Source organism: Mus musculus, chromosome 4, assembly GCF_000001635.26.
Source record: "Mus musculus strain C57BL/6J chromosome 4, GRCm38.p6 C57BL/6J".
Taxonomy (NCBI): domain Eukaryota; kingdom Metazoa; phylum Chordata; class Mammalia; order Rodentia; family Muridae; genus Mus; species Mus musculus.
The window spans coordinates 59,704,217-59,727,064 of NC_000070.6; the positions used below are offsets into that span (position 1 = coordinate 59,704,217).

The 22,848-nt window shown below is 42.2% G+C and overlaps 1 protein-coding gene across 9 annotated transcripts in view; it reads left to right on the plus strand.

The window, feature by feature from the left end:
* E130308A19Rik (RIKEN cDNA E130308A19 gene) overlaps positions 1 to 22,848 on the plus strand; it is a 131,534-nt gene that overhangs the window by 78,101 nt on the left and 30,585 nt on the right. For 2 of the 9 annotated variants that reach the window (XM_006537860.3, XM_006537861.3), the window contains exon 3: positions 15,425 to 16,471. The exons of 4 other annotated variants lie outside the window; for them this stretch is intronic. In XM_006537860.3, the coding sequence (XP_006537923.1) occupies positions 15,425 to 16,467 (1,043 nt within the window). In that variant the 3' untranslated portion in view covers positions 16,468 to 16,471. 3 more of the 9 variants (XM_006537865.4, XM_006537864.4, NM_153158.5) reach the window with 3 other exon arrangements.

The following is a 22,848-nucleotide window of genomic DNA, read 5'->3' on the forward strand; positions in this document are numbered from 1 at the left end:
GAGGGAGAGAACCACTCTCAAGCCCCACTATAAAAGACTTAGACCTGTATAACTGATAAGTTCTGGAAATGAGGAGTTGGTAAGCAGCCTTGCAGCCTTTGCAAGCAGTCAATCCGTGTACATAAAATTGACCCATCTAGGTCCACTGATGGTCTCTAATATAGTCGCAGAACTGTGTCTCTCTCATCACTGGCTAGTATTCGTGAACTCCATTCAGCTTGCTTCCCCCACACCTTTACATTCAATCCCTAAGTTTTATTTAGGCTCTTTTGATTTTTTAAAAAAACGTTATTCTTAAAGAATTTCATCTATGTGTGTGAGCTGTATTTCTTATTTTATGTGTATGGGTATTTGTGTGTATGTCTCAGCATCCATGGAGGCCAGAGGAGTGCATCAGATCCCCTGGAACAGGATTTATGAATGAATGTTGTGGGCTTCCACAGGGGTGCTGGGAATCGAACCTGGGTGGGTGCTCTGGAAGATCAGCGAATGGTTTTAACCACTGAGCCATCTTTCCAGCCCTACAATGTATATTTTATTCACACGCACAAGCACACACACACATGCATGCACACGCACACTCAAGTCTGGGACAATCCACTGCTTGTTTCCGCCTTTATCTCTTAGTGGAAACCTCTCAGTTGTGAACACTCAGCTTCAGGTTTTTATGTGGACGATGTTTCCAGTTTTCTCGGCATGGGCCTTAGGGCTGAGCTTGGCAGATCACACAGGGATTACCTCTGTGTTGCCCCCGAGAGGACTGAAGGGTTTCTGTAACTGCTTGTGCCACTTCATTCCCATCAGCACATGTGACTGACTTCTAGATCCTTGCCAGCATATGGTGCGTTTTGCCTTTAGGTATAACTGAGTCAAAGCTGGATGTGAAGTGCTGTACCTCACTGTGGTTTGAGTTTACGCTTCTGTAGTGAGTGGTGATCATGAGCATATTTTCATCCTGTGCCCATATTTAATGCGATAATTGTAAAACATTAGAAGCATCCATATGTTTCTCACTCGGCTGAGCGGTGACTAGTAAACCTTGCTACTTGGTGTGATTATGTATGTGCAAGTCAGTAAACCATTATTCACCTCTTTCTTCATCTAAATGATTTACAGGAACAAAGCTGTTGATTTCTTTATAAAAGTACATATAGCTCAGAATAATTGAAGAATAATAAAATATAAGTACAAAATAATGCTGAAGTAGCAAATCAGTGTCTTTGAGCATACAGCTCTGGTCTACAATAGTCACACAGTGATCTGTTGTAGTACCCGAAGAAAGTATTAGATTTGCCGCTTTTTATTTATTTATTCTAAGAATTCACCTTCGTTGGTTCTTAATATATTGAATGACAATATATTAGCTGAGCGTTAAAGTAAACTTACAGAACTCACTTTGATGACTAAATTTCATTCAAGAAGAAAAAGATGACTATATAAAAATAATAACAGCTGTTGTTTCTGTGAATCTGACTGAGATTTGATTCAAAGCACACAGTTATGTCTTTTTTGAAGACAATGTCTGGAATCTTTATTTTCCAGATCATTGTAGTCTTGAGTATGTAGTGTTCGCTCTTACAGGAAGGAATCATGTCATTGTCAAAGGCCTTATTTTCTCTTTTCTCATATGTATAACTGGGTGGTAAAATGCTGATTTACATAGGAAAACGGTTTTTATTTTGCAGTGAGGTTTTCTAGAATGTGCTCTATTGTCATCATTGACCCACTTAGAGAAATTAGCATCTTCCTCTGTCCATTAGGTTATTGCTTCTTGGGTGGAATTTAATGAATATTAATAACTCAATTCAGAAGGAGGTAATTTATTAGAGTTTTACACATTTCCATTTTTATGTTATTTGTTTTCCTTGTGCTTTATGTACCATACGTCTTTTACTTCAGGTTGATTAATAGTTGCTTTTTGTTTTTTGCATTATTATGCATTTTCTATATAAGATGTCTTCATATTTTTATTTGTACTGACTAAAATATGCAGTCATAAAGTGAAGTGTAAAGGGAAGAGAAGAACTGGTTCCTAATCAGAAGTTTCTGGTGACTTGTGTAGCGGATATCACGATTCATATCATGCCCATCAAATGATGCCTTATGTTATGTTTGGTCTCAGTTGTTGAAGCCAGAGAAATTGGACAAGCTCATGACAGGTACTGTCACATTCTTCAATTCTGTTGTATTAATGAACAGGGCTGACTCTTGGATGTTTTGAGATGGGTTGCCCCATGTAGCCCTAGCTATACTGGAACTTACTATGTAGACCAGGCCAGCATTGAACTTACGGAAGTCCTCCTGCCTTTGCCTCCCAAATGTCATGCACCTGACAGACAATGCTTACCCAACCCCCTTTCAGGATGTGGTTCGTTGCTGGTTAGCTCATTGACCAGGGAGTGTAAGATACCAGCAGCAAGGACCAACACTGCTGAGGTGCTCATTATCTCTAATGCCTTTTCAAAATTACCTAATTCAGCTCTTACAATGCTGTGATAATGGAATGATACAAACCCCACTTTATAGATGAAGAGACTGAGCCACAGGAAGATGGAAGTTACTGAAGTTCACACTGATAACCAGGTGGGAGGTGTACAGTTCTGACTCTGCAGTCTGGTGCCCGAGCTCACGCTCTTGAGGAAGGTGATGGTTCTCCTGAGTCTTAGTAGCCTCCTTACCTGAAAAGCAGTGTTCTACACCTAGACTATCATCTTCTCTGTTTGAGTCTTCCAAACACCTTACTGCCAAAGCTCCTTTCTCTCCTACTTCTAGTCTCCAAGTGCTCTGGCTGTCCTCACAGATGGGATGAATCAGGCTCTGACAGCTGCAGTGCACATGTGCAGAGCACTTGAAGCTGTGCCTCCCAGGTTGCAACACTGAATGTATTTTGTTGAAAGTTGAACAGACATACAAATAGTAAGATTTCTAGAAAGGAAAAGGACATATGGCCTTCAAGGTGACTCAGCAGGTGAAAGCACTTTGTTAACAGTCCAGATGAGCTGAGTCCAATCTCACACGCTGTAAGGAGAGGACTGACTCCCCCAACACTGTCCTCTGATCTCTACACACACCATGACACATACCTTTACCAAAAGTAATAGCAAATCACTTTTTTTCATAAGTCTTTTTGTTGTTGTTGTTTTTAAAGGTTTATTTGTTTTACATATGTGAGAACACTGTCACTGTCATCAGACACACCAGAAGTGGGCATCAGATCCCATTACAGATGGTTGTGAGCCACCATGTGGTTGCTAGGAATTGAACTCAGGACCTCCGGAAGAGCAGTCAGTGCTCTTAACTACTGAGCCATCTCTCCAGCTCAGTAAATCACTTTTAAAAGAATAGGACATAACTTTCTGTTTCCTTGCAGCTTTATATTTTTCTTAACAGTTTTATGGTATTTGTTTGATACTCACTAATTCACGTACATGTTTATCAATGCCTGATCTTCACTTCTTCAATCATGGATGCATCCATGTGAAAATAAAATGCCCCTTACTTCATGACGCTTATACTCTAAGGTTCTGTCACAGATGTTAGCCAGATAATCACACAGATAATCAATGTATGTCACACACATTGTTACAGATGTTGTGGTAGGAAAGATGTGAGGATCAGTCAGGGTCAGGGGAGGCTTTGGGGAGATCCTGTGGAATGGCCTTTGGCTGTGAGTGAAGGAAGAGACCATGAGAAAGGGAGGGCAGAGGTGTATCCCTGAAGGAGGACTCTGTTGTACCAACTCTTTAAATAGAGACACTCATAACTTACTGAAAGAAGAGGATGTTTGAAAACTTGGACAGACACCACTGTGGGTGGGAGCGAAGACTGGGACTGGTGTGGTGATCAGGGCTCGTGAGAGGAATTTGTGGAGGTTGAGCAGCAGAGCAGCCTGGACATTTGTGGAATTTAGAAGACTTTTCTGTTTTAACCTTCCCCCCGTCCCCATTTTTTTTTAATTTCATATCATGCACTCTAATCCCACTCACCTCCCTGTCCTCTCACACAGCGTACCCTTTTGCTCAAACAGCTTTGCTTACAAATGTTCGTTGCAATGAGTCATTGGTCTAGTTCGAGGGCTCTGGCTTCTGCTACACTATTAAAACTGGATCATCACCTGGATTCCTCTGGGATATCCTGTTGTTGCCATGTGCCATCCTGTTGTTGCCCTGTGCCGGGGAGATTGTGTAGCTTTGGATCTGTAGGACCTGCCCCTTCATGTTCTCTAGGTGTTCATAGGTGGGGTAGATGTTGGGGTGAGCCAACTCAAGCCCTGCATCTGGGCCTGGATGGTAGCTGAGTTGGTCAGCCTGCCAGCTCTCCCACACCCACACCACCAAGGTGAGCTCTCCATCACTGCCTCGGCTAGCTTACCCAATGCTGCAGCTGGCAAGGGGCAGGGTCAACGTTCCTGCTCTCCTGCCCTTGGTGCCCACTCTCCTGCACCCTTGCCACCAGAGCCAGCTCTACTGTGCTGCCCAATGGAAGTGTGAGCTGCTCTCCAAGTACTGCAGGCTTCTCTTCCCCACCTGTGGCACCACACAGTATATGAGGGACCGACTCATGTGTACCCTGGCCATCAGGACCTCCTCTCTCAAGTGCACAGCTCTTGGGCATTAGCCTGGTACCAAGTGAGGAAGAGATTTCTCAGTCAATTTTAAATCCAGGAATGGTATCTTAACCAGACTGTGTTAGCAGTAGATTTCCTCTTGAGTATAAGAGAAAGCAGTATTTCCAGAGAAAAACAAATAGGACACAAAAAGGAAAACAAAGACTGCAATTAGAACAGAGTGGACTCTATTCTTGGTAATTAAAGGGTAATGTTTGTAATTAAATTTTACATTCAGGTGTGAGGGTGTGGGTCAAGCCATAGGACATTTTGCTAGTTATGTGCAACACCTTGGGTTTTTCCTCAGCACTAAAGTGTTGGTTTAGATTTTTAAAACCTACTTTTAATGAGGGTTCTTAAATGGTTTAACCTCCCTTCTAGCTATCCACCCACCAGAGGTAGTGGAAAAGAAAGGTTATTAGGGTATGGGGGAAGTGGACCTGTTGAGAAATGGTTCTTTGGAGCAATCCATCCTACTTTATTAGGATATCAGCAGCTCAGTTTACCCGCCCAAGTCAGCAGTGGTAGCTCGATCTACTCAGACCATTCACAAATCAGCAGCAGCATCAGGTCAGTCCAGAAGAAGCCTCTAGGCTCTGCTCTGTGCTGTTTAGAAGCAGCTCCTTGGGGCGATGTTAATCTCCAATTGTCAGGATGCCAGCAGTCTGGCTCAGTAGTGTCAGGATAGTAAACATGAATCAGTAGCCTTGGCACAACCCAGGAGAAACAGCCAGGTCTCTGCCAAATAGGCACGAGTCAGCAGGAGCAACCAGGACCAGCAGGGGCGCCAGAAGTTCTCTGTCTTGCCTCTCTCAACAAAGTGAAGATCAGCAAGACTTGAGACCAAGGAAGCCCACTGTCACTCTCTGTTGAGTCCTATTTATACTGCCTCCAAACATGTGTCCTCCCGCATGTCTTGCCTCAGCAAGACATCAACTGAGTCTGTATCAGCTGACATCCAGAAGCTTCCACTTCACTCTGCCAGTCTGCCCAAGTCCCCAGAAGGGGCAAGAAGCTGCCAGAACACCACCAGAAGGCTTTTGGTGATTTCTTTCTATGACGTCCTGACAACAACGACCAGTAAGGAATGGCAAGGTGTACAAATACGATTAGTGTCATCCTCCATCTGCTGAATTATATTTATATTCTTTCTTAACATCCTGTGTCCTTTCACCTGTGTGCCCCAGCAAAACATCATTTGGCATAACTGCCTTTAAAAAAAAAAAAAAAAACAAACCAGAAGTTTCCACTACACTAAAGAAAGGAAAATGTAATTGGAAAATCAAAATGTATCCAGTGACAATCTCTTAGGGAGGGATTTATGGGTAGGGGTTTTGCTTGGAGAGGGGTTGTTTTGTTTTGATTTTGTTGTTGTTTTAATCTTTGCTGTGGTTCTAATTTCCTGGGGGGAAAATTATGAATAATTGCTCTTTGGGTTTTTGTTGTTGTTGTTTGTTTGTTTGTTTGTTTCGAGACAGGGTTTCTCTGTATAACTCTGGCTGTCCTGGAACTCGCTTTGTAGACCAGGCTGGCCTTGAACTCAGAAATCCGCCTGCCTCTGCCTCCCAAGTGCTGGGATTAAAGGCATGCACCACCATGCCCGGCTGTTTGTTTGTTTTTTAAAGGTTTATTTACTTTATTTATATGCGTACACTGTAGCTGTCTTCAGACACACCAGAAGAGGGCATCAGATCCCATTACAGATGGTTGTGAGCCACCATGTGGTTGCTAGGAATTGAACTCAGGACCTCTGGAAGAGCAGTCAGTACTCTTAACCTCTGAGCCATCTCTCCAGCTCATAATTGCTCTTTTAAACCATCTATTTCTTTAAAGTTGAGCTACTTAGAAATTAAAAGTTAGGTATGCACAGCAAAGTCAAGGGTGTGACAGCTCACTGAGGTGAGGTTCCGTGCTGTCAAGGCTGAATTCCTAAGCCCTGAGAAAACTAATTTTTACTCTGGGAAATGATTTACTATTGAATCTCTCAATGTTTCTTTTAGGGATCATGTTAAAAGCACTGGAAAAACATGTATGGGTTGATTGAAAATGCCTGTGTAAGATACTCTGTGCTGTATAGTTAAATCAGTAAAGAAGGAACTGTAGAAGGACTAGCGGGGTGAGGGTACAGCTGCCGCTTCATTAGTGAATCTGTGGGAAATGTAAATGTTGACTCTGTAATGAATTGATGTGCCTTCAGCCCCGCCTCCAGTCAAAGAAAGTAAGAGTGAAAAGCAAGATTGTTTCTGGGAATTGTACATGCTACGCTGTATTTCAAAGTCTGCTGGCAGCAGCGCACTATATAGTTTATGTATTACACCAGTGGCAGATATTCAGACACATTAGAAGGTACTCTTGATTCAGTGCCTGGCAGTGTAATAAAAAGGGGGTGATGGTAGGGGTGTTCTATGGTCTCTAATAAGCAATATCTCAACGGGCCCTGTCAGATTCTATGAAAAGTCCACAAGATGATGTATTATGTTAATTACCGTCCTGTGGCTTTCATGCTGTTAAGCCTACAAATGCAGCTACATTTCGAAGTTGATTTAAGAATATATTTCAGCCAGGATGAAAGCACTCCTTATTGTGATTAATGTCATACAATATTTATTCTCTTGTTCTCCTTTTGCCTTTGCTTTGGAATGCTTAATTTCTTTCCATGAAGTAGGAATTAACCTTGAGATTTAAGCTTTTTCTAGTTTATTTTTAAAACTATCAGATGATCCCCCTTTTGGCTTCTAGTGTCTTATTTTGTTAATTTTAAAGGCCAGCATTTTCAAGAGAGAATTTCACGGTTGTACTGATGTGTAATTCTATACTGAGCTCGTTCAGTCGCCATACTGTTGCTCATAGTGACACCATAGACCTGGCATGGATATGGTCTCCAAAAAGCTGTTTGAGATACAAACTTTAGTTTACAACTGCCCATAACAAAGTATTTTCTTACACATGAAGGGCTTATAAAGGTTTGGGAAAATTACAAATGTGCTGAGAACAAGCATCAACAATGGGACTCTGTTGAGACAGAAAGACTGTTGGGTGTTTTTGGTGGTGCTCAAACCAAGGATCCATGCTTGGCAGGTTCTCGCTCTGTTGTTGAGCTTCATTGGCAGCTGGGCTAGGGAGATGTGGGCTCAGGGGTTGGAACACATTTTCTAAGCAGTGATGCGTTTAAAGGGCAGAAGATATATGTGTGCCCAGTACTGAGCTAAGTAGTATACTTTGCTATCTTACTCGACTTCCATACAACTGTTTTAAGAGGTACAACTATAAATACTTAGGTTTGAAAACAGACATGATTTTATGTAGCTCAAGCATTGCTTCTAAGATTTGGAAAGGATATTATGTTGGCAAAGATCTATTAACTATTGGCTACACTACCTATATAGCTGGGCCAAGGTAGATTAGGATTTTAAAATGGTCTCGCAATTAGGTAAACAGTGTTAATAACTTAGTGATTCCAGGGGCTGGAAAGATGACTCAGTGGTTAAGGGTGTTTACTGTTCTTGCAGAGTTCAATTCTCAGCAATCATATTATGGTTCAAAACTGCCTGTAACTCCAGTTCTGAAGGACCCAATCCCCTCGTCTGTCCTCCATAGTCACATACACAAACGTAGTAATCCACAACATATACAACAAGCAAGCCTTATAGTGGGACTTTTTTCTACCCACCTGCAGTATGAATAATGACATGAGACTTCCGTTATAGTTTTAACCTTAGGCTTTTGCTGGGGCAGTCTCTCAGCTACCGATTAAATTTAAGCTGAAAGATCCGCCCGGTGGCTAGCTCTATAGACCTTTCCACCCCCCACTGGCCCGGTTTGTTCCCCTGTGAGTCTGCTGTCATTTCTCCCTCTTCTGCATTCCTCTCTCTGGGTCACTCCTTTGCCTGGAAGTTCTGTCCCTACTTCCTGCCCAGCTATTGGCCAGCAGCTCTCTGTTTATAACCAGCCAGCAGCAACACAACCGCTGATACCATCTCTAGATTACCTTTAGGCAGATGAGAAAGAAAGACCATTTACAAAATAGAAAACCCAGTGGCTGGCCATAGAAATGACATTACCACAATCCTGCCTTCACTTGGGTCTCTGCAAGTACAGAATTAACTATTGAAAATACAGAGACATGCCTTTATACAAAGATTTTTTTGTTTTGTTTTGTTTTTTTTTAAGTCACTCCAACAAAACCTCCCTAGTGTTTAGCAAGTGTCTTGCCTGGGAAGTGAAACTCTTTGACTATAAACCCTGCTCTGCAGGTAATGTATCTGAGCCAGAGCTTGGACGTGGACTTCCTGGGAAGAGGAAGAGACCTTTCCAGGCACTCAGGCTGTGCACTAATGGGCCACACCTGTGTTAGAGCCATCCCGGGACTTGTTTAAAATGCAGGCTCCTGTACCCTAATAGCCATCAATTAATTCCATGCTGTGATCTCACCCCCACCAGTACAGCTTTGTGGTCTGATTTAGTTTATAGAGAGTGAGCCAGTGGCACAGGTAGGAAGGAAACAGGCCTTTCTTTTGCACTTGACACCCCTTGTGTCGATTTAGTAAATACTATGACATTTTGTGGTCTCTTTATTTTCCTACATTTCTGCTGAGGAAATTCTCCAGAGGCTATGTAGTCACGTGGTGTACCCATCAGGATTATAAGCTGGTGATGGATGCCATGGAGTGAATTTTGCTTCAGTAAAAGAATTTACCAAAAATCAAACTGGATGACCTGCACTGTTCCTAGTCTTATGTCCTTGGAGAGTGTGGGTGCGTGGGTATTAGATGTGCTTTACTACCGTCGGGGATAATTTACCGCTCAGATGACTACAGTAGTAGAGACACCCAGCTTCACTTAGTGATGTTAACAGTCCTAGAAAATAGCCTAGGTTTAAAGTTCTAGCAGAAGGCAGAAAGCGAGCAAGGAATGGGCTTAAGAGAGAAGAAAGGCAGTGACTTTTTAAATGTGTTTTATGGCAGTTGTAAAATTTTCACAATTTACTATTTTTAAGGCAAATGTAGCTTGGTGTTACAGATTTTAAGAGCTGTTGCTACTTTCAAAAATGAAGCATAAATGTTGCCAAGTAAGTTTTTATGTCCACTAACAAAGTTTAGGTTGCCTGTTTCCTGGGATTGTCAAACAGGAATCTTATTTCTCCAACATAGAAAATCATAAGAAGTTTGTTTCTCTCAAATAAGATATGTCTATGAAGAAGTAAGTACCCATCAACATTACCAGTCATTACATTATCTTAGCAAAGGTCAGAAAAGGAAGAGGGAGCTGTCGCCTACCCTTATAGATACATATATTGTGATACAGACTTTTGTTAAAGCATTATTTGTTTTCTTATCCTAGTAAGATGAAGATGCTATCTTCATCTTGTAGCAGTTTGTGTTGTGTTGAGTCAGGTTTGTTTTGTGTGTCTGTTTGAGATGGTTTTACTATGAAGCCTAGGCTAGCCTTAAACTCACAATACTGCCTCAGGTTCTGAAGGGCTAGGTTTGTTCCACCATGGCCAGCATGCAGTTTGTTGTGATGGCTGGCAATTCTAATTTCCTAGGGAAATATCCCTGAGGAACACTACTAGGGCCTCTTATGTCATCTCATATCATCGTTATAGACAGTCAACCCCTCCAACCCTGACCCCAGCTGACTGTTAACCGTCTTAAAAATGGATCAGGTGAGGCTTTGAAGTCTGATTGTGACTTCCTGGCCCGTGCTTTATTCTTAATGCTTTCTACATGCAGTCAGCACAGTTTCTGAAGTGAACTAAGTAACTACCCAGGTATGTCAGTAACTGCCCTTTAACCTTAGTGCTGACTCAGCAGCCAGTGCTTACTGGCCACTGTTCCTTCTCTTGCATTTCCGGACTTGGGATAACACGTTGAGGTCTAATGGGTCCCCTGTACAGAGGAAGATATAAAATAATCAACACGTGCCAGGTGACGATAAGTGCTGGAGGCAGCAACGGCAGAGAAGGAATAGTGAGGGATATAGCAGGGCATGGCTGTCCATTTGTTTGTTTATTTAGAAAGTCACCTCTGTCAGATTTCTGCCACTTGGGGGTTCTTTGCATTTAGCACTGTCTCTCTGGTCCCCCCACTGGTCTAGCTTTCTCCTGTTCTGACTGTCCCCTCAACAAGAGTCAGTGCTTTACACTCACCAGCTCATCTTGGCCCTCTGCTCCCACAGTTTCTTCAGGGATGCCCCAGTGTCCTGTGTTTCTTAATCAAATGGTACCTGACCTTCCAGAGCATCTTTCACTCCCTCCATAGGTTAGAGACAGAGGAAGCTCCCTTACAGCCCAAGCCTGACGATGTCAACTCCTCTCAGAGCTGCAGCGCTTCGGAGCCACGCCTGGCCTATTGAACTAGTTTTCTGTGCATTGTCGATCACCCTAGCTGTGCTATCATCTTCACAGTGGCCGAGAATTTGTCACTTTACCCACAGAAGTTCTTCAGATGCTCCAAGCTAATGGTATTCGTGAGTGTGGAGTCATTACTGATTCCAGCCTCAGCTTCCTGCATATAAATCTGCTCACAGATAGTTTATTTTTCAAATGTAAAATGCATTCTTATTTAATAAGCTCATGGGCTTATTGTTCACTAGTTTATACAGAATTAAGTGAAAGATAAGACAAAATACTCCTTGTTGTACATGAAAACAATAAAAAAGTTAAATATCAGGAATTGTTTGATATCACTGTGCAAATGTATGGCTTTAATAACAGTGCACAGGGATGCCATAGCTAAGTTTGTGCCTGTTTTAAATTGAATGCAGCAGCAGCAGAAGCAAATGTGTCTGGATTTAAATCTAACATAGATCTCCTCAAATTAAATGAGAACATAAGATACTGCACTAATTATGTGTGTTTCCATGTCATCTCCTAACAAGGAAGGGACTAATTGGATTAATGGAGCATGGAGACAGTGAGCTGTGGGGAGCTGGGAAGTGTTCTGGGCGGCTGGCTACATTTGCTGAAAATGCTGGTTTTCTTCACAGCACTTGGGCTAGTGTACTGAAGATTGACTTCCATTACTGTCTCCACACTTGGGGGTAAATCCCCCAAAGCTTGTCATCTAGCCCGCTTTGGTTGTGTAGGTGAGGCGGCCCAGCTCAGCTGTAGAAAAAGGGAGAGAGTTCTAAGGTTTCTGGCCTGAGAGGAAAGATGAAGCTTTGTAAGAAAGCTCCTTAGATCCTAAGCTACATGCTAGGTCTCTCTACATATAGTGGCTAGGCTGTTAGGCATGCAGGCTGGTGGAAGCAGTAGGAGACATTATCTTCAGCCCTACATCTTTACATGATACAAATCTTGCGCTAGGAGCTAGGGATGTGGCTCAGTTGACAAAATGCTTTTCATATAAGCACGAGGACCTGATCAGGTCCCTAGTACCAGTGTGAAAGGTCAGGTGTGGTACTCTGTGCTCATAATTTCATCCTTGGGGAGGCAGAGACAAGGAGATTCCTGTGACTGGGCCAGCCAGGCTAGCAAATTGGTGAATTCTAAGTTCAGTGAGGGACTCTGGCTCAAAAAATTAAGTGGAAGGGCTGAAGAGATGGGTGAATGATAAAGGATTGGCTGTGCAAGAATGAATTTGAATCTGCAGAACTAAATCTAGGTCTGATGATCTAGAATCGCAGGCCTTTTGCAGTGAAATGGAAGAAGAGTTCCAGATGCTGAACCCAAAAGAAGCCAGGCCCAAGGTTCCGTTCATAGGCATTATAGCAACAGGCCAGCCAGCCAGCCAGCCAAACTGTGATATTTCAAGTCAGGTGCTAGGGAGCCATGGAAGAAAGAATTCTTCTAATATGGTTCACAGATATTCAATGTATGTTATATCTAATTTTTAAAAAAGAAAAAAAAACTTTAAAAAGGAATGGAGTGGAAACTTCTAAACCTGGACACAGATGCATGCTAGTTGCCATTGTTGTTCTGTTTACTATTGTTTTCCCCTGGCCTTACTTGATTTTGTTGTTAGTTGAGAACACGTCGCTTGTACAGGGTTTGAACTACTTCCTGGCTCTCTCCCTGCTGAGTGCAGGAGTGTCTTCCCTGGCTGCTGCCTCCTGTGGTGCATTCTAAACTGCTTGAAAAGAGAGGCTACCACAGCTCACTTGAGCTGTTCTCCAGCACATGCAACATTGATGTCTTAAGTAAGCTTGAGACCCAGCAGAAACGAGGGAGAGCGTTTCAAGAAAGACTGGACTGAAGATGCCTTGAGGAGGTCAGCTGAGTTCAGTAGCTGAAAATGGCGCTGAGGCAGATGCAGGAGAGCTGCCGACTCCTGCAGCACATCAGCCGGGTTCACAGCCATCCTCAGCTGCCCTGCAGCAGCTGCTGAGATTTCTCTTGAGTGTGGTGCGCCTGGGTGTGTGCTCACACGGCCTGAAATCATCCCTCGTTTTTAAATTAATACCCAAAAGGTTTTCAAATCAAATTTCAACTTCTCTCTTTTTGTAAAATTATTAAATACTTTACAAACTAAAATGAGCGCTTGCCAAGTAGAGTCAGTACCTCACAGTGGGATTTTGATGGTAGCTATTGAGTACCTGTGGATACACACACACACACACACACACACACACACACACACACACACACGCGCGCTGTACAGGTGTGTAGCAGGTGTAATGGATTCAGGTGACAGGGTATACAGACTCAGTCTCAGAGCCCATATGAACACTGAGGGGCTGAAGGTTTTTCCCTCAAGTTGCCTGTGAATGTTTATTTCCTGGAAAGCCTTTGAAGTTTGAAAACTGCTTTTAGATATTTGTGTAGCAGCCAAAGTCAACAAGTGCTGGCCTCTGGCTTTCCATGTGAATAGTCCAGGAAACCAGCTGGTGAGTGGTTATACTCAACCCCTGCCTCTTTGTTTTTAATGAAAGGGAAGCAGGCTGGCCAGCTTTGTTAATATATAAGCAATTTCAACTAAAGATCGAGAGCCGAAGTTCAGGTGTGAGGCACGAAGTCTGTTTGTGTGCTTAAACTTTAGAAATGTGATATCCCAGGTGTGCCTATGTACATAAGAAATTCAGAAATCTGTCTTAGAATTGTCATTTAAGAGACACAGTAATGTATGATAATGTTTTACAAAAAGTAGTTTATTCTGTGAAAAAAATCCAGCATATTTAAAAACTCCATCATTGGGTATATTAGTTACAAAGTTACACTGAGAAGTCTTGCAAATTAATCTAAAGTTTTCCTTTATAAATATTTTCAATAAACAAAATGCTATTGCTATATACACAAGAGTCCTGAGTTGTTTTTTGTTTTGTTTTGTTTATTATAAATTAACTTCCGTGCTTTCCTCTTAAAATCAATAGGAAAACAAGTTTCATTGCATATCAGTAATGGTTTTCTATTGTGTAATTCTGAGTTTTATCCAGACCATGTCTGATACACAGAATAGGTGGGGTTTTTTTTTTTTTAAGCCAAATTTTTTTGTTTTGTTTTTAGTTAGTTTTTCTGTGACTCGGTTTCTCTGTGGAGCCCTGGCTATCCTGGAGCCATCTGTGTAGACCAGGCTGGCCTCAAACTCACAGAGATACACTTGCCTCTGTCTCCAAAATGCTAGGATTAAAGGCATGCGCCACCACCTGTCTAAACCAAGTATTTTTATTCGTAAAGTTAAGGTCTCAAGTTTAAATATTACTGAAATGAAACCACTTATATAGTGTTTCTTAGACATTTTTAAAAAATGGGCAAAATAGAGTTTCTTATACAGGATATAGGCATGGAATTTGGTTTTTCTGAGTCTGGGTAGGAGTTAAACTTGAGACCCTGCCTGCTGTGGAGCTTCTTAAGGAACAGGAGCTATGGGCCGAGCCTCCTCAGGAGCATGGAGATACTGGGTAAAATGCAGACTCCTGCGCTTGCTGCCAGGTAGTTCCTGTTTGCTGAAGCACCGTCAATGAGTCTGAAGCGTAGTAAAGTGTGAGGCCCGCCACCTTGGACAGTGCTACTTAATTGGTGCTCCGTAGCTTGTGCCACAGTCCTTCCGGCAGAAGTAGATAATAAATCAAGAAGCCAAAGCACTGAACCAAGATAGGCCCTTTCTTTCACCTCAGTAATAGCGTTCACAGTTAATTTTTTCTTGTAACTATGAAGCTTAGTCCTGGTTTTCCTTTAAAATAGCAGATAGATTCTGATCACTTCGTTATAAGCTTTTGCTCTCTTTAAGGAGTGCTTATAAATTGGGTCGGCTTGAAATCCTACAGAAGAGCAGGTATCACGTGAACTGCCATCGAGTGCATCTAGCCGTTTCTGAATAGACTTCCATGATGTGTTACAGTAAGAGCAGTGGGGCCAGTTTTACAGAGGAAGTGACTGAAGCAGCAAGGTGAGGGGTGCCTCATTCGAACATTGGACAGAAAGCACATCTCTGCCCACGGGTTTCCTCAGACAGAGACTAACTTCAGTTTCACCCTTACTACAACAAACCTTCACTCACTAAGCTTTGTGACTCGGGGCTAGCAAGATGCCCATGCAAGCCTGGAGCCCTGAGGTCAACCCCTGGAGCTGTATAAAAGTGAAAGGATCCGCACCTAGACCCACTCACATGCATCAAGCACGCACACCACACAGTAACAACAAAACGTTTTTAGAAAGGAGTTCTCGTCATGACCAGCCATATCTCGTCCAGTACATTTGTGAATCCGAATTTGGCTTCAGTAGTGCGATAACCACAGCCCATCAGTTTATCACTGTTCTCTGAAAATATTATCCTTCTTTCCCTTTTTCATTATAAAAGGAAACTTTATTTCAGAGTAGCAAGTGCATTGTCTGAACTCATCCACACCCTCTTTGTCCCTCCCCTCCCCCGTTTGTTGCAGACCAGGATGAAAGAGCAGCTGAGCTCAGCAGGGAGCAGAACGAGAAAACCATCCGGAGCACGCAGACCGCGCTCCGCAATTTCCGCGAGTTCCTCATCTCCAAGTACCCTTCCGAGACCAGAGAGATCTATGTCATCCCTTGCAAGGAGCTAGATGCCTACCTTGCCTCCTTCTTCGTGGATGCCAGGCAGAAGGATGGGTCTGAGTACGAGCCCAACAGCTTGGCCAATTACCAGTGTGGGCTGGAACGGTACCTGAAAGAGCACAGATATGGCTACAGCATCACCAGGGATAAGGAGTTCAAGCGTTCCCAGGAAGCCCTGAAACAGAAACAGATCGAGCTTCGCTGCAAAGGCAAGGGGAACAAGCCACACAAGTCCATGAAGCTCACCTTTGCCGATGAGCTCATCCTGCGGAAGAGGGGACTGCTGAGCAGGTACAACCCTGAGGGTCTGCTCAACCTCGTCTGGCTCAACAACACGAAAGCGTTTGGCCACTGCACAGGCTTCCATGGATCCACCTTGAAATGGGGCGATATCCGGCTCCGTGTCACAGAAACCGGGCTTGAGTATTTGGAGTGGATAGGTCAGGACACTGGTGATTTGAATGCCAAAACCAAGAGAGGAGGAACGGACTCGCGAGTTTATGCCACCCAGCATGCCCCGCAGACCTGCCCGGTGCAGGATTATAAGGAGTATGCCCAGCGGAGGCCTCCTGCTATGCGCTATGAGGATGCCCCCTTCTACTTGTCCATCAAGCCAGTTGTGAACTTGGCAGCTCTTCACTGGTACAATTGCCAGGCCCTTGGCAAGAACAAGCTAGCCAAGATGGTGAAGACCATGTGTGAGAAGGGCAACATCCCCGGCAGGAAGACCAACTTCAGTGTCTACCAGAGCTGTAGCACCTTGTCTGAGGCCCAGAGCAATCAGCTGGTGCTCATCTGCAACAACCTGAGCCAGCAGGCTGCCCAGTCCGTGGCTGGCCACTCCAGCAGTGGCAATTTCATTGTCTCCTCCTATGACTCTTCCTCGGACACGGCCTGACCAGGTGGCTCGTCCAAGACCTCACTTTGGTTTCTGTGTCCCAGGAAACCATCATGTGTACTGCATTGCGTCCCTTCCACCTGCCCTCACTGCTAACTTTATAAAATGCAAATCTCTATTTTTCTTTTTACAGAAAGCCAATGGCAATAGTTTAGTATTACTAACACAGTATTTATAGGCTTGAGACAAACAAGTGTGCTTCTGGGTGATGACATATAATCACTGTTACAGACTGGCAAAAACCATAGCGGTTCTCAGGCAACTGTAGAGAAAGAATTCCGTTTAAAAAAAGAAAAAAACAAATCAGAAAGGAAACCAAGAGTCATTCAAGACACTGTGTCCTCAGCTCCTCCTCCTGCCTCACCTCCCACTTTTAGTCTCCTTCATAGATGGATTTATTTTTTTAATTTTTAAAGATTACATATGAGTCAGGAGACAGTTTTACTGCCTGTGCAGTATTGTTGCGCCAGATCAGAAAGTAGCGTCATAAGCTCAACATGAATCTATTTATTTATTTGCATATATTTTTAGCATAGAGTTTCAGCCGTGCCTCATTTTCACCGGATATGGAGGTCTCAGCATGTACAGGACTTTCCTTTGGGGAGGTGGGCTATAGAAGAGGAATAAAGGTGCCATCCTTTTTTGGAGATGTCTCATTTAAAAACAATATGCAAGCTCTGCTATGGGTTGGGGGGGGGCGGTAATAAAAGACTGTTCCATAGCTCATTTTTACTGTGGTGCTTAGACCTGAATAGAATGTTCTTTGTCCCTAAGTCAGTGGAAATGAATTTGATCATCAGATTTACAAGAAATTTAAAACTACCAAAATCTTCGAGAATATTTGAGTGTTAGATTGTATGTTAAGCATGAGAGAGAAAGTAGAGAATAGAGGCCCCACTGAAAACGTCTGGTGCGTTGGTAGAGCCAGGCTGCAGTATCCTGTTGCTATGTCTAAGCATTAAATTTGACTCTTTTTTCCCTAGGGGTTACTTGACTCTGAGCTTAAGATCAAAGGAAAATTGACACCCATTTTAAGTCACAATATTTTGTTACCAGGCTTAGCAGAATTCAAAGCATTCTTCAGTTTCTTCTCATTAATAGAAATGCATTTAATGCTCTGTAGTTTGAATAATTTTGGTTTAACATTTGTCATGGTTTTTTTTTTTTAGTCTTTTGTTTTTCAAGTCTTGAAGACTAAAACATTAATAAATGATTAGTTAAGACACTTCAAAAATCAAGTACATGTAGATGTGAGAGCTACAGTGAGGCTGAGCTGGGGGCCTCCCCATCCTGTGCAATCAGTAATGTGTAAGAACTGCAACCCATCGTTGGTTTGTTACGTCTGAGCGCCCTTTTGGGGCATGTGTTTCTTCTTCAAATCAACCTTGTAAGTCACAATGGCTTGGAAGGTAGGTGGTATTTTATAATATGACAAAAAGACAAATATTTTTATTTGCTTTATAAGTTGTCACAGAGCCAAGTTTTCCCATGGCTAGGTGGCTCTTTGCATCAATAAGTAATAAGCACACAAGGCCTTCTAGGCTGTGGTCTTCTAGTGCAGAAGTGGCAGGTCTGCATGGGACATCGTTGGGTAGAATATCTCCATGAACTTGTCCTTCTAAGATAAGTGTTGATAAGAAAAGTTGTATATGTTTCTATACAAGTACCTTCTAAATCTTTTGAACAACCTTAAGGAGAAAGTAAGTTATCTTCATTTTAGGATGAAATTTTAAGTTGGTTAGATGAAGAAGGAGTAGTCTGCTTTCTCACTCCCAAGCTTTTTCTATTCGCCATTTTTAGTATGAGCTAGGTATTGATTTGAGCCAGAAATGAGAGTAGTGTCTTTGCAGCGCTGAAGGCTGTCTGTCTGCTTTAAAGGAATGCTGGGCAATGTGTCACGGCTGCACACTGTCCTCTTACCCACCTCCCCATTGCCTCCACTGTTAAACACACAGGGCTTTCTCCCAGTCCCTCTGCAGAACTTCCCACTCTCCTTCTAGAGCTAGTTCGTGAGCTCATGGCAAGCTCCTTATGAGGGAGCTTTTTAAAAGGCCATTCTTATGTGGTAATACCTGTCATTTTTAAGGTTTCTGTAAAACTCTTATCTGAGACATAGTTTGTAATTCCTGATTGTGTTGACCGCAGTGTCTGAGAAGGCCTGTCTCAGCACTGACCTGAGAGAACAGACTAGCAGTACTGAGCCCTGCTGCTGTGTGCTGCGTACTGACAGAGAAGCCTGCCCTGCTTCATCCCAACTACTACATACAGACAATATTACGTCAATAATGTGAACTTTTTATTTATTTATGTTTTGCTGTGAAAACTAACCAGATAGGAACACTGTGATATTTAGATTAAATCAACCTTTTAAAAAGTGGCTTACTAGAAGAAGCCAGTTTAGAACCTCTTTAAACCGTAAGAGTCTGTGGCTACCTCTAAATTCTGTGTTTTTATCTAAACAATACTGAGAACATACCACTGCCGAAAGCCTTTTTTATTATTTGGAATTTTAACTTACAAAAATTATTCTACTTTGTCAGAGGCACATGCCAACATTTATTGTAGTTATTAGGGCTAATGTGGGATGTTTCATACATAATATATGTCAACTATTAAATATTTATTTCATAATCTTAATATCTTAAATGTTCCCTGTTAATTCATTTTCTCTTAAGTTTTTTGTTGTGTTTAGTTCTATTTGATACAGGGTTTCACCACATAGGCCGAAATGGCTTTAAACTCCTAGTCCTCATCCCTCCACGTGAGTACTGGAGTTACAGCAACACTATATACAGCTTTTTCCCTAAATTAAAGTATTACCTAATCTATAATTTATTGCCTGCATTTTTCCTGGCGTAGGTTAAGTCTGTTTTTTTTTTTTCCAGATAGTCTTATTAGTGGAAATGCTGGCATTAACTAACATACAGAGCTGTGATACCAATGAATTTATTGAGATGAAAATTTATGACCACAAAGGCAAATATTTATTGACTATTTAGTCGGTGAGAAGTCTGTAAAGATGTATAAAATTCTTCCTGTTCTCAAAGAAAATGTAAAGATGATGTAATGAAAGTTTCATTTTTGAGAACCCAGACCCCCCAAAAAGTCTCTGTACTGATCCCTTTCTGTCTTATCTTCTGAGCTTTGTGCTCTGCATTTACATAAGTATTGAGTATTCCACTTTGCTGTAGTATATCCCACTTCTTAAGTATTTTCTGAAGACTTTTTGTTAGAGCTCTTAAAATCAGTACAGTGAATGGTGGTCCCTGTGTGGTGGTCCCTGTGCTCACATAGGTGCATTGCACACAGGAGAGAAAGGATTTGTTGTGGCAGTACCTTGTTAGAACATACAGTGTGCCCCTGCAGCAGGTGCTTCTAGTTGTCTTTATTAATAATCATTTTAAAGTGATTGTCCTTCTTCATGAAGGAGAAAATCTGACAGGTTGCCCATATCACAGAGCAGATGGTAAGAGCAGCTGTCCTGAAGTACATCTGGATCTGGTCGTATCCTTCGCTGTGGCCACTGTTCCAGAAGCGTCTTGCTTGTGCACCTGATAATTCTGCAGTAGGCTCTCTGAAGTAACAAGCTGAAGATAAACTCCCTGGTGTAAGACAGTTTTTTTGAGAAGGGGCCCAAAAGATAGGCTTAGACTGTTGTTTCCTAAGGCAGAGATGGGGCTGCCATGAAAACTTGAGCAATCCTTACCATCAAACAGGTCTGAGAACTCAGACACTGCAGGTGATGTCCTCCATCACTGCTGGGTTCCTGCTGATAACAGATAAAGGGGAACAGTGCCATTAAATCACCAACAACTCTGAACTTACCATTCGTTCTAAGCAGAGAAAAGGAAGAGGGATCTCTCAAGGTCCAATATAACTTAGAAGTTGACAAGCTGGGTTTGCTATAACTGAGTGAGAGATCCTATTTAGTATTGAAGAAGTGGTTTCTTAAAAATATTCCATTTCAATATACTAAGTTGAAATTTAGTAGAAACCATGATGAACTAGAAATCAATATTAGTTAGGTCTTGTTAATAAAACCATTGTCATTGTTGAATTGTGACCTCAGGGGCTACCCCTAGAAAAGACCTTAGAAGGTGTCCAGTAATTGCCAGGATTTAGACTAGGAAACCCTCCTGTATGGAGGTGATAAGGAAGACTGGTCCCTCAGAAAAAAACATATGCACATTTACACTCATGCACACACACACTCACTGGGTCCCTCAGAACATACACACGTACACACTCGCACTCATTGGAGACAGTCGGTTCCTTAGACCTCTTTTCCTTTGAGATGCTGTGCCAAGTGGGTCCACGTTTCCTCTGTTAGACACCCTTCACATGGTCTTCATCACAACAGGAAACAACCCCCTGGACAGATGAGATCAGTACCCGAGTCTTACCATTTTGTTGGGACTAAAGCAGGTGAGCCCAGGCACCCAGAGTCCCTACCCGTGTATAAAAATGATAGACTTTAGAGAAGGAATTCCTACCTGCGCGGTGGACATTAACCCTGATTAAAGTGTGTTTTTCTTCTTTTCCAAACTGTATTTTAAACTCTCATGGTTTCTTTGTCTTGTTTTTTAAAGACTGGATCTCACTGTGTAGTTTTGGCAAGCTGGAACTCCCTGTGTCGGCTAGGTTGACTTTGAACTCACAAGAGTTCTGACTGCCTCTGCCTCTGGAATGCTCAAATTAATGGTGTGCACCACCATGCCCAGAATTAGTCCTCACATTTTTTTATAGGCTGTTTGGATATGAAGCTTTTCATTGTATAGAATTGTGTCTTGACTTTAACTATGCTTTTTTATTGTGAGATGTATTAGAATAACCTCTAGTGTAACTGGTTCTTAATAAATGTCACTCAGTTTCCAGTTATGCATGGGGAGGCAAACTCCCTGCATCTTATAAGTATTGGATTCCAGTTGTAGCTCATGGACCAAAAGGGGGTTTCTGTCCATTGGCATTCTCTGGAGATCAAACTGTACAGTATCTGTATTATTGGCCTGAGACGTAGTTTGTGCAATCTATTTGGGACAAACCTCCAGTCAAAAGGATTGCATTTTTATCGACCTAATTAAGATTTTCTAAAGTGAATTTGTTTTGTGATAAAGGGAAGGTGGTAGCCGATGATACAGGTCTCTAGCAGGAGATAAGAAAGGCTAAGCGTGGTCCTTGGATTAGCTTGACTTTTTTCTGAAAAGAAACTCAAACATAAGAAATTTCCCAGACATAATTTTAAAACTTATCAGAATCAGTAGAGACAATAGCAAATTTTAGGATTTTTAAAAGTAAAGTGTAAATTACTTGTCTTTTTACAGACTGTTTGTCTTGATATGACTCTGGAGTTAGCATTTCTACCATTCTGCATTTGTTTCCGTGGGAGCTTTAAGAATGCTGTGGCCTAGTTTTCTTGTTTGTGTTGGGTAGAACTAGGAAGCCATCAGTTATCTAGACTCCTAACAATTATTGTGCTTACAGTGTTTATAGTGGCCGTTGGATTTCTGTGTTACAACATTTTATAAATCACATACCTTAGAATACTTTGCTATTGATTTATAATTAATTATTTATACTGGGTGTCCATATTTAGTATTAATCCAGACAGATAACCTTTATCTAACTGAACTTTTATACCTTTAATCCATGTTACAACTTTTAAAATAGCATTATAATTTTTAAAACTTTGCTTTATAAAGCATTTGTTACCAAAAAAAAAAAAAAAAAAACCCAAAAAACAAACAAACAAAAAAAACCCTTGCCAAAAACCATTACAATTCTATGCATTGTGTGATAACGGAGTGGTTCCACGGCTTTGCATGTTGTTCTAGGTGCTGTTTGCGGAGTCTGTAACGTTGTTGTGGGATCGTTACCCATCGATACTGTCACTTACTGTAGTTAGGCTGTGCCACCCACATGTGTGTTACGTGTGACCTGAGAAAGTAGTGCTTCGTCTAGTATTTTGAGCCAGCACTTAGCGGCTTCTTCGGAAGGAAATGTAGTCACCGTGCAGTGCCAAGCTGCTGTTCCGCATGTGTTGTTCCGTTCCAGAGAGAGCCTTCCTGCCACACACCTGCAGAAAAGAGAACAGCAATTCTGTTTGCCACTGAGAATCTTCTTCTTTTAAACTTGAGCATTTTTATGGCAAAGTCCAGTAGAAGACAGTGGGGCAGCAGGGCCTCCCCGGTCAGGTATTTTTAGTTTGAATGGTGTAGCAGCAGAAGCCTTCGAGGTGCACACATTGTCTTAGGTGTCAGCATGGCTCACATAGAATTGCATCTATAAGAGTAACTAGTAACTTAGGGGCTGGAGAGATGGCTCAGTGGTTAAGAACATGTATGGCTCCTCTGGAGGACCTGAGTTTGAGTCCCAGCTATCATA